This window comes from Arachis duranensis, chromosome 4 (assembly GCF_000817695.3).
Source record: "Arachis duranensis cultivar V14167 chromosome 4, aradu.V14167.gnm2.J7QH, whole genome shotgun sequence".
NCBI classification, from domain to species: Eukaryota; Viridiplantae; Streptophyta; class Magnoliopsida; order Fabales; family Fabaceae; genus Arachis; species Arachis duranensis.
This window is the reverse complement of record NC_029775.3, coordinates 24763833-24776673: the sequence shown is the minus strand read 5'-3', so window position 1 is coordinate 24776673 and position 12841 is coordinate 24763833. Positions and strand designations below refer to the sequence as shown.

Genomic DNA, 12841 nt, shown 5'->3' with positions numbered 1-12841 from the left:
GTTTGGGCCATCAAATCTTGGGCAAAGTATGGACTATCATATATTTCTGGAAAGCCCAGGATGTCTACTTTCCAACGCCGTTGAGAGCGCGCCAATTGGGCTTCTGTAGCTCCAGAAAATCCACTTCGAGTGCAGGGAGGTCAGAATCCAACAGCATCTGCAGTCCTTTTCAGTCTCTGAATCAGATTTTTGCTCAGGTCCCTCAATTTCAGCCAGAAAATACCTGAAATCACAGAAAAACACACAAATTCATAGTAAAGTCCAGAAAAGTGAATTTTAACTAAAAACTAATAAAAATATACTAAAAACTAACTATATCATACTAAAAACATACTAAAAACAATGCCAAAAAGTATACAAATTATCCGCTCATCATATTATCAACTATAATCCTCAGTATATTGTTCAACCATACTAAATTTTACACAATTTTATCTAATTTTAAACAAAGTGATCGACTTCACTATTGCCCATGTCATTCTCTGTAGGAAGTCCCACAGCAGTACCATGAGCCCTCACCAATCTCCACCTTTCAGGTGCACCCTACAACAACAAAAACCAACCAACCCCACCATTCATTTCTATTTCTATCTCATCAATAATCATACAAATCCAACACATTCAATAACACTGGAATTTCCAACTAAATAAACTTCAAATCAAGAAAAGGCCTCTCACCTACTAATGACAAGGTAACAAAAACCTAGGAATCATAACAATACATGAGCAGCAAGTGAATCAAGCAAACACATACACCCTGAAAAAGGGAACCAATCTTAGATCTTATCATTATATGAATGAATATATCATAATATATGCAAAAAGAAAAAGATTTCAGATTCCACAAAAGGGTGCATATATCATGTAGTATCTATATATCTACCTTTTTGAGGGAATTAATGGTTGGAGTTTCAGCAGTGTGGATACAGTTGTATTGATCAGCGTTGGCCTCACCCCATCCATCCAAAACCACCACAGCAATTGGCTTTAATTTCCCTTTGGCAGCTTTGGGTGATCAGCCAATTTCCACTTGGCATCTGTGCTTCCCATATTCCTAACACAATAAAAAGAAATCAAATTTTTTTCATTCTTTCTTTAAATTTCAGATCCAAATCAAATAAAATCAATCCAAAATATTTCAGAAACCACCAGTAACATTAAGCTGCAAGTCTTTCTTTACACAATTCTCATATAGAAAATTTAGTCAATAGCCAAATCAGAGCATGCCAAGTTGATAATATAATAATATGAATTGATCGAGAAACAAAGAAGTCCTTGAATTGAAAGATAATATTCCTACTTCTGTATCAATAGACAATGATGATGAATATTATCAAGATGATAAAAGACACACATACCTGTAATGTAAAGGACAGTACCACCAAGTAAAAGCCAACCAGCTTTTCCATTTCTCCAAAAGAAATAGAAAATATAGTGAGGAGATATAGCCTTGAAAATACTAGGATAATGGTGTATGATGCTGTAAATTCCAACAAGTGGGGTACAAAAGGTCCATGCAGCCATTATTGGGGAAAAGAGGAAACTCACGCGTGATGTGTCAAATTTTTGAAGTCAATGTATTACCTTTGATTTTCTTGATCAGCTGTTCTTCTGAGACGTGTGCTTTATACTCTAATATCAATAGAAACCTTTATAGTGCAGTAGGTGAATAGTGAATACAATTATAAACAAACAAAAAGATACTATTTTAATTTAGGAATATAATTATTACAAGTTTTGAGAGTAGAGAGTAGTGTACCTGCTACTTTAGCGGTAGCAGTTTGAATAAGGGTGAGTTCTACCGTAAGAGTGTAGGCACCCCTTCCAGCTAAGGACGCTTCAGCTTCATGTGCCTCCAACAAGTTGAGATCACTTGCATTCACGTAATGATGCTCAACCGCTTCAGATGCCTTGCTTGACAGAACAACAAGAATGCATAAGAGAATCAGCATTTTAAGAGAATGTTAACAAATAACCATAAGGACTTGAAGGTTGAAAGGCTCATTATTTGACTGAAAAGCACATGCATGTTTTCTTATACCAGAAATAGGCAAAACAGCAAACAGGTAGAATGCATGCAACAAACTCTTTCAACAGAGTTCATTTCAAAATGTACCCAATCTGATTCAATTCAATGCTCAACAAATCTACTCCTTCAAATTGTTAATCAATTCAAACAAAATCTCTAATTTAGTATATTTTTATAGGGTCATGTGTAATCTCAAGAGAATTAAGTGTAATTTATCATTTATTCAATCATTAATCAACGTTATATAATACAAGTGTAGTGAACTAAAGTAAAAGCTTACCTTGCAACCTCAGCATGTCTTTTTGCTTGCTCAGCAATCTCTAAAAGTTCCCTGTAGCTATTCTTGTCATTGAAAAAAAAATAGATACCTACGAAATGAAAAAAAAAACTTATTCTTAAGCTATCTTATATATTAACTATTGAGTAGAAATAAAACAAACTATTGATGGTGGATTAAATTATCATACTTTAAAGAATTTTTGGTAACTATTTATTTTTTGATACACGTTAACATGATTGTTGTTCTGAATATAAGAGATACTAGCCACAGTATCCTAGAAAATGAGATGATGATAATAATTATAAAGAGAAATTTAATTAAGTTTAGTGTTTACCTACAACAGTCTTAAGCCGCCAGTTGCACTTTGAAGATGATCCTAAAAAGTAAAAGATCAATGACTTAGACGTGGTAAAATTAAAGACAAGATTAATACTTAGATAAGATAATACATAATAATCTTGTGAAATGCATATAACTATGCAGTTCAAACACTTTATCAATTAGTAATATGGAAGTAGCAGTGTTAGTGGTTCTATATATATAAAACCTTTCGGTTTAAGATTATACCTCTTTGTTGCTAAAAGCCTATTTGATAGAGTTGAATTCAACGATATTTGAATCCATGGAGATTATTAGTACATGAATGAAGCAAAGAAATAGGCTTGTAGTGTTTTTATTTGTGGTATGAATTGCACTTTTATAATTATCGTGGAAGACACATCATCAACTTATGATTTTGAGACAAGAAACTTAGCATGACTAATGCACTAGCAAAAATTTGTGGTAACCATCACATTTTTACAATTATATGTAAATACGGATTCTCACAATCAGAAGACCCAAGAAAAGACCTACTTCACCGTGTTGTCCTTTCTCTAATTTTAAATCCTTATTTTATTGAATTAAATTCTTATTTTATTCAAATATATATTCTTTTTACTCTACCTTATGAACGGGCACCAAGCTGACAATATCAGATTTCTGAAAGGGAGTTGGAGAATCCAAATCAAAATCCTTTGGGACAAGCTCAATCCCCACCTAACAAAGATAGTAACTATTAGAAATAAAAGAGAAACAAGCCTCTAGATATCTACTCAATATCATAGCAATAGAAAAACTACAAATCTATGAAACATAAATGTCATGTTATAGCAATTGGAGAACCACAATCTATAAAAGATAAGAAACGGTTCAGTATTTACATTTATCTATATCTATATGAACATATGTTAGAAATATTTAAAATATATGTTTAACAATCACATTTAAGATAGTCTTGAACAAAAAGCCTACATAAAGCATATCTTAATTCTTAATTCTTAAATGTTAACAAAAATTTCTATATATTACAGCTGAATCTTTAAGCAGTACCTTGTGATATAAACCTCGTAAAATTGCAAACTTCCTCACATCCTTGTAATTCGAGCTGCTAAGATCCCAATTAAACATTTTCTTCAAAAACACCTCAAGCCATCTCCAAACTAAAGGATGAACTTCAGATGAATTAACTAATTCTCTATTCTCAGGAACACCAAGAAGCAAATTCAACGCACAAGCTACTGATGTTGCTATTTTCCCCTTGTCATCAACAGCAGAAATCACTGCCTGCAGGATGTGCTTGATGGATCCTCAACTTGCTTCATCAGGTTTCTATGATTCAAAGCATTTTATTTTAGTCTTTGGTTAACACATAGAGCCATGCAGTATTAATTATGCATATAAAATAATTAAACTATATATATAGCATAACTAAAAGACGACTAAGCAAGCAGCATTTCTTGATAGATTGATTCTGTTTTCTACGGTTGGTGAGTCATATTTGAAAGAATACTCATCGGATGGGATCGCTAATTTTGATGACAAATTCCTAATTTGTTTATCATAAAACTTTATAGCTAGATCAGATCTTGAACCACAGATACCAAATTTAATACCTCATGAAAAAATTTAGCTTATTTTTGCTTTCTTATTATTTTTGGAAAAGGAAGTAATAATTGAAAATGGATGTTATGAACTGTTTGATGAAATAAGCAATGGAAATAGAATCAATTGCTTGAACAGAACTTTAAGATAAATCAAGAAAACAGCTCAAATTAGCAGACTATTGAAAAAATTGAACTAAATTTTTGGTACTCCAGTTTGCAAATAGTAATAATGATATTACACAAGAGAGGGAGAGTCCCAGGAAAATGAAAAGGGTGTGTGTAGCTATGTACCTTTGACAAAAATCTTGGAAGAAATTGCTCGGAGGAAAAGAAGCTGAGAAAGAGAGAGGTGCTGTTGACACCATATTTGCCGCAAACCCTCCATGCTTCAGCTTCATCATTGGGCAAGAATATTCGTCATGGTTATGAAACAAGCCACATATCTTACAAGATTTTCCAACACCAAAAAATAAAATGAAAAACAGCAAATGACAAGTAGAAATATGCTGCTACACTTTTCTCCATAAAGGGCTAAAGTGAACTTAAAGCATGTATATACAGTTGATACATCGAAGTGAATCTGAAGATTGTACCACTCCATAAAATTTTAATTGCAAAACCATCATCAGAAGCATATATATAAGAGGCCTAAAACATGAAACTTGAAGCAACTAATAAAACTTAATTATGAGTTGCATTTCTAAACTAAATGAAAAAGAATGAAAATATTCTTCACACAGTTCACGAGCTCTATGTAACAGGTAGATTGAGCAAAATTATACCCCTGATCTTCTAAACTTCCAAACTTCACTTGAGTTCCTCCAATAACAAAACCTTTCTGAATATGCCAAAAATTGATACTTTCTGCTCACCTCAGGACAACTGCAATTGTAGATCTAAATTAAAAAGAGAAATTAGTGGCAGACATATATATCAGCAAAAGGAAAACTAATCTAAAACTAATACAAGTCAAACAACCAAATAAACAGAAACACTGTCATTAAGAAGTAACCATAAGCTTTCAAGTTATAGAACAAACACACAAATTGAACAGTACAAAGTATCCTTTCCATGTAAGGAGAATCTGCACATCACTGAATATGAAGATAAGTAATTTATAGAAAAACTAAAGGGATAAAACAAAACACATTCTTGTAATGTAATGTATCGTAGAACAAAGGGATAAAAATGAAGGTAAAAGACATCACAGTCATTGTATCAAACATGTGGTGATCATTACCCCAAGTGGTGCCAATACAGAAGGCCTTCTCCTTCTGCACTTCCAAACACTACTGCCAAATAAATAAATAAACAGGGAGTTTAAAAACGAATTAGAATTAGTATTCATAATTTAAAAACTAATATCTCTCAAGCCAATCCACGAATTGAATTTAAAAGGTCAAGAGAACCTTCTTCATCAAGTAAATTTGCTTCATCTACCTCACGTAGTTCTCTGCAAATATACTCAGCAACTAACATTCGAAAATCCAGAAACAATGATCTTAGAAACAGAAGAATGTTACCTGGATCGACGAGAACCCTAGAAACGACGGAATCGGAGCGGAATTGGGGAATGGAAGTGATTTGAGAGCAATGCCTGTGGAGAAGAAGGGGCGGGAGCTTAGGGTGATGCCATCAATGGCGGAAAAGAAAACCCTAGTAGAAGAAGCAACTCGGTGACGGAGAGAGGAACAAGAGTAGAGTGTAAATGGATCGAGTGGATAGAGATAAGATTAAGGTTATCTCAATATTTACTGTCGGAAAATTTAAATTACAGACGGATTTTCCGTCTGTAATAATTTAACAAAATGCATCATTCTGTTTATTTAATTACAGACGGATTTTCCGTCTGTAACCAGTTCCTACGGAAAAAAATTAATTTTTCCGATGGAATTATCGACGGATTTTTTTTTCCGTCTGTAATTTATGCTAATCCATTTTTTTTGTTTTTCGATAAAAAAATCCCTCTGAAATTTCGTCTGTATTTCCATGGGATAAAATTCGTCGAAAATTTTTGTCTGTAATAACAAGTTTTCTAGTAGTGTCTTCTGATGTCTTATACCATGCTCTTTACAATAAGCATCAAATGGACCTGAGTACTCACCACCATTGTCAGTACGAATGCATTTCAACTTCTTCCCAGTTTCTCTTTCAACAGAAGTTTGAAATTGCTTGAACACATTCAAAACTTGATCTTTGGTCTTCAAAGTGTAAACCCATAATTTCCTAGAATGATCATCAATAAAGGTTACAAAATAGATAGACCTTCCAAGTGTTCTTGTCTTCATCAGCCCACATACATCAGAACGCACCAAGTCAAGTATCTCCGGCTTCCTTGAAGGTGGATGGCTCTTAAAAGAAACCCTGTTTTGTTTTCCAGCAAAGTAATGATTGCACTTTTGCAAAGCAACCTTACAACCAGATAAAAGATTCCTCTTGGATAACATATTCATACCCTTCTCACTCATATGACATAATCTCTTATGCCATAAATCAATTTCATCAACAAACTCAGCAGCATTAACAACATCTTTCACAATCTTTGCTTGAGTTAAATAAAGAGTAGAGTATCGTGTACCTCTAGCAACAACCATGGAACCCTTGGTGAGCTTCCAGCTATCACGAGAAAATGAGCTATCCAAGTCTTCATCACACAACTTACCAACAGAAAGTAAGTTCAACCAAATATCTGGAACATGCTTCACACGCTTCAAAGTCAACTTGGTACCGTTGGAGGTTTCTAAGCAAACCTGTCCAACACCAGCACATTTTGCAACACCTTAATGAGCCATTTTCACATCACCAAAATCACCAGGAGTATAGGACGTAAACAAATCCCTCCTAGATGTAACATGAATAGAAGCACCGCTATCAATCACCCAACTAGTGCTATTATCAACAAGGTTAACATATTCAAACTCCTCAACAACAAGAAAATCATCATGAGTTACATTAACCTTGTCTTCCTTGGTACCATCATCTTTATTTGTGCTTTTGTCTTTACTTGCCTTGGCTTTCTCCTTTTTTAGCTGCCAGCAAAATATCTTCACATGTTCTTTTTGACCACAATGATGACACTCAATATTCTTATACTTTCCTCGAGACTTGCTTTTGCTTTGATCTCTACCTTTAGGACATCGACTTTTGCTTCTCCCCCTAGACTCAGAAACAAGAACATTTGAATGTGTAGTCGATGTACCTTGTGACTTTCTTCTCATCTCTTCATTCAAAACACTGCTCTTGGCAAGATCCATAGAGATTACACCATCAGGAGCAGAATTGGACAATGACATTCTGAGAATTTCCCACGAGTCTGGTAAGGAGCCAAGAAGTAACAATCCTTGAACCTCTTCATCAAACTTGATGCCCATGGAAGATAACTGATTCATAATTCCTTGGAAATTATTCAAGTGATCTGTCATTGATGTCCCATCTGTATACTTCAAAGCTAATAACTGCTTGATCAAAAACATCTTGTTATTCCCATTTTTCCGAATATACAACTGTTCAAGCTTAATCCAAAGTGTTCGAGCATGTGTCTCTCCAATAATATGGTTCAACACATGATCGTCAATCCACTGCCTAATATATCCACAGACTTGTCTATGCAACAAAGTCCAATCATCATCAGACTTATCATTAGGCTTCTCTGTACCAAAAACTGGTTAATGAAAATTTTTGACATAAAGCAAATCTTTCATCTTTGACTTTCACAAATCATAATTAGGACCATTAAGAGTGATCATCCTACTAGTATTAGTATTAGCTTCCATTGTTCACAAAATCACAAGCCTAGAAAAATACCAACAAGCTTTGATGCCAGTATGAAAGAGCCTAGCAGCGGAAACGACACAAATGTCCAACACAAGAATAATATGGAAGTGCTCACAACACAATATGGCAGCAACTATAACAAGCAAATATAGCAAGTAATGCAATAACAAGAACGCACCAAGATTTTAACGTGGAAAACCCCCCTCAATGTGAGAGGTAAAAACCATGGGTCGTCCAGACCAATGAAATAGCTCCACCATAATCAAATGAGATACAAGAGAGTCTCAAACAAAGCACAAAAATATGCAAATAACCAGCCAAAACATCAATGCACCAAAGCTTACAAGTAATAGGCAAGAAGATGAAATATACCCAAAAAAATATAGCTGATGTCGAAGCCAATTTCTCTCTCTTCAGACCTCCATTAAAATCTCCACCGTTCAGAATGAAGAACAAGATGTGAAGAATTTACAGTTCAAATTTCACGTCGATCCAACGGTGAAAGAATGAGAAACTGCCGTTCCAAAATTGCTGCTCTGTATAAAAACGGGAAACCTAATTTTTCTCTTGCGAAACCAATTTCTCCTACTGAAAACCTCCAATCAACATCTTCACCGACCAGAATGAAGAACAAGATGATAGGAACATGCAGTTTAAATTTCAAGCTGATCTAACGGTGAACAACTGAGAAACTGCCATTTGAAATATACTGCTTTGGGCAAAAATGAGAATTCTGTTTTTCCCTCTTCTCTCTCATTTGGTGACTATTCTCTCTCTCTCAAAAAACCTCAAAAAACTGAATTAGAGTTGTGACACTAGGGCGCAAGAATACATCACCAAAATATTGGGCTTGGGCCTCACAAAAGAGAGAAAAAAAAAACCCAACACTATGCTCCATTATTTGGCATGCCGTATTCAAGATATCGCCTAACCTAGTAACCTCTAACATTTGTTTCTGATATTCAACGATCCTCTCAGGATCAATCAATTTCTCTCAACAATGAAATCAAATATCCAGGCTTCCCATCCAGCAGCATCAGAATCTACAAAAATTGCCATCTTTCTATAATCAATAGTATCTTCAAAGGATAACTCTAAAAATTAGTCTTAATCCTTGTATTTTAATGATCGGTTTTGATGGACAAATTAAGGAAATTCAATTCATGCTATTATGATAACATTTTATGATGTAACATTGATGCATGTATGAGTTTTAGAAGAGGAACTCCATTTAATTATGCGCGAAAGAAGTAATTTACAATGACATCTTAAATTAATCCAAGGCACGACGATGGACGGATGGAGACTTTCTCAGAATTGAAACAATGCATTGCGCGTTTCTTAAAGGAGAATGCATGATAATGTGCCTTCATAAAGAGGTCGCGTGTGTCTTTTCATATAGGATGATAATGTTACATACTTGCTAACATTGATCAAATTCATGTGTTCAAAAATACAGCTATCAATAGATTTTCAATTTAAAGAGTTCAGCCACAATCCACAAGGATCATCATGTGTGTTATATTGGATAATATTTATCGAACACATTTAACAAATTTGTTCATCTACAAATTTTCATTTTAAATTGTCAAACCACAATCTTTGCAAGAGTTATCATGAGTGTTGGAAAAGTATAGGGTACCAACATATTATCTGCCAACTTATTGTCAACAGTAATTAATTATCATATTTTAAACATATATATAAAGAGACACGTCTAGAAAATATATCTATAAAGACACTTTTATTAAACACAACTATAAAAAAGACATTTTTATTAGACACATCTACAAAGACACTTTCATTAAATACAATTATAAATAAGAGTTGGCAGAAGTGAGCAGAAATACTATTAGTAACGTAGCGAAATTGTATTTAATTTGTTAAAATTTATCAAATTTATGTATTTAAAAAAATTCAATTGTCAACAAATTTTAATTTCAAACGGGCAGGCCACATTCTCATACGGTATGTATCATGAATCAAAAATGCTATTTGTATATCAAAATCAGTCACTAAAATTAGTTACCAATATATTTGTATATAAATACATGTGTGGTTTAATTTATTTTTAATGTGTATTTGTATTTCAGCATGTATTTTATACTGGTGACTAACTTTAGTAACTGATTTTGGTGTACACGTAGTATAACTTATCATGATTTAATATTTTTTACTAGGGTGAGCATGGATCGCGAATACCTGATTATTTGTCCGAATCCAAACCGAATCAATTAAATTGGTTTTGAACTAATGAGTAATCGGGTCCAAATCGAACCAAACCGATAACTCTTTTTGGGATTGTGAAACCCGAACTAACCTATAAACCCAATCATATATTAATTAAATAAAAAATAAAAATTTAAAATATATATCTTTTAATATGTTCGAATTTCAATGTCTTTAGTGTTTAATATATTTGGATTTTAATGTGTTTAATTTTTAATGTATTTAGTATTTAACATATTTGAATTATTTATATTAATGTTGCATGTTTATTATACTTACAAAATTTTTAAAATAAAAATTTCATTATTTATTTATTTTTTTATGAATTTCTGTTTTGTTGGTATCCAATTATCCGAATCAACCAATTTCGTTTTTAATCAGTGATTTAATTCGAATACACATACAAAAAAAATATAAATTCGAACAAAACCAAACCAAATCAATTATAATTCAATTATATAATTCAATTAGTTCGATTCTAATTTCACTTTAAATTCTGAACTAACTCGACCGGCGTGCTCACGGCTCACCCTATTCGTTATCAAAACAACTATCATACTAGGTAATACATATACAAAAGATATTTTGAAGTCATATTGAACTTAATTTTTTTTAGTATGAATTTGTAGGACAAAAGTGAAAAAAAACTGTTTAGCGACTCATTCTCTGTCATAAACCACATCCTCTAAAAATTTAAATAAATAAAATAAAATACATAAATAATTATATCTCTAATAGATTTTTTATAAAAAATTTCTTTTAAGAATGCACAATAAAATTAAATGCTTGTTTGAATTCGTGTATTTCGAAAAAAATAAAATTATTATTTATGGAGTCTCTTAATTTAAGAAAATTTCTACTTGACAAGAATAATTTTTAAAGACTTCTAGATGATAAAAAATTGTTAATGAACAAATTAAATTGTTTAGAGCAATGTTAGGGGACAGCAACATTTGTGATTGGTAGTCATCAACTAGCCATCAATGATGATTTGATGGTGTGAGATTGGTGTGAAATTTCATCCAATGGCTCACCTTTCTCTACTGATTACATGCTGGCCAAAATGCAATAAAATTGCTGGTCCCTAGACTTTTCCAATTGTTTATTTAAAATTTCTTGATAATACAATCAATTTAGATGTTCACTAAAATAATTGACCCAATGAATATAGATTGCAAACATTTAATGATGAAACATAAATCATAAGCAAATATAGGAAGGCATATTCAATCATAAAAGAATATCGGAATAGTTGAAAGGAGAAGCATCATCATAATATATTATTTCATGATAATAAAGCCATAATCTAAATATAATTAATGATGTATAAGAGAAAAGTACAAAAGCAATACCAATATATAATAAACTCATGAAATTAAAAAGAGGAACACACTGTTTCTTACACCAAATTAAACAACAAAGATATACCAATAATGATAACATCAATCATAAAACTCTAATACTCTCACATGCATAGCCCCATGCGTAAGGAATACCATCCATATTGCATGCAAGAAATGAAAGATTTGAATTAATGGGCAGAAGGTGAAGGTGGTGGGGAGAAGAAGGGAATGGAGGGAATGGTGGTCGGGATTGAGGGCATGTTTGGCAATGGTGGAAGGCTCATCTGTGGGACTGTTGTTGGGATGGTAGGGATGCCAGCAGGAAGAGGAGGCAAAGTCGTCACCGGCTTCGGTAGCGATGATGATGGCTGTGGCAGTGATGGTATGGTGGGCAATGGAGGAACGTTGCCCTGAATTGAGGGCAATGTTGGAATTGAGGGCAGAGGTGGCAATGTTACTGTTGGTTTTGGCAAGGTTGGAATGTTGATGCCAGGGGGCAAATTCGGTATTGCACTTGTTTGCAAGAGATGGCGAGCTGCTAGGCTCATGCTCATGCTTGACAAGGTGATGAGAGCAACAAGGAATGAAGCCATGATGGATCTTCTTGATGATGATGCCATGATTTCAATGAACTGAGAATGGGATACAGATATGTGTAAGTTAATTTAATTTGCTTTTGGATTATGATTGCATTGGATGAGAAGCCAAGGGATGGTGCATGGTCTTATATAGGGATTGCTAGAGAGTGTGTGATATGCGCACATATAACATGTTTTAATTTCAATTGTTCAACATAACTCAAGTTTGGAGAACTAATTGTTTTTGTTAGCTCACCTTCCTATTTTTGAATAAATCGTTTTTTATTATATATGTTTTTTATTGATGTTGATATGAGGTGGTTGGTTTCCTATATGTAACTTGTAAGAGATATTCTTATTGATGAACACAAATATTCAAACGTAGGATGACCAACTTCTGGTGCTTTATTCTACGTAATAATAATAAAAAAATATTATTACTAGGATAAAGTGTTTTCTGGTTTCTTGTTTAATTTAAAAATTATTTAATTTGTACTTTGTAGGATGTTTGGAAGAAGTGGGGTTGCACAGATCCAAGAGTTGGTTTATCTAATGGAGTTGAAGAGCAAAAAGGGGGGGGGATGGCCACCCCACCGGCCATTTCATGATTATTATTACAATGCTATATGTATTTTGTAATTATTAAAAAATGGTTGAATACTTGCGCTTCTTTTGTGTTTTAT

General features: G+C 33.3%; 1 protein-coding gene and 2 long non-coding RNA genes across 3 annotated transcripts; all 3 read right to left on the bottom strand.

Annotated features, from left to right (window-relative positions):
* Positions 1 to 447: 447 nt before the first annotated feature.
* Positions 448 to 1014, bottom strand: LOC107483815 (uncharacterized). Its single transcript, XR_008008204.1, has 3 exons — positions 884 to 1014; positions 679 to 757; positions 448 to 543 (listed from the first exon to the last, which is right to left on the bottom strand). It is a non-coding gene; the product is annotated as an uncharacterized LOC107483815 (long non-coding RNA).
* Positions 1015 to 1785: 771 nt separating this feature from the next.
* Positions 1786 to 5529, bottom strand: LOC110280439 (uncharacterized). The gene is made up of 6 exons (XR_008008203.1): positions 5475 to 5529; positions 3681 to 4626; positions 3255 to 3347; positions 2644 to 2685; positions 2310 to 2397; positions 1786 to 1910 (listed from the first exon to the last, which is right to left on the bottom strand). It is a non-coding gene; the product is annotated as an uncharacterized LOC110280439 (long non-coding RNA).
* A 6046-nt stretch (positions 5530 to 11575) lies between these two features.
* On the bottom strand, positions 11576 to 12293 carry LOC107483816 (proline-rich receptor-like protein kinase PERK2). Its single transcript, XM_016104434.3, has one exon. The coding sequence runs from the start codon at positions 12198 to 12200 to the stop codon at positions 11769 to 11771; it is 432 nt and encodes a 143-aa protein (XP_015959920.1). The 5' UTR covers positions 12201 to 12293; the 3' UTR covers positions 11576 to 11768.
* Positions 12294 to 12841: the final 548 nt, after the last annotated feature.

Excerpts from the sequence above, each read along its gene's own strand:
- LOC107483816 (XM_016104434.3), bottom strand. The coding sequence starts at position 12,200 with ATGGCATCATCATCAAGAAGATCCATCATGGCTTCATTCCTTGTTGCT.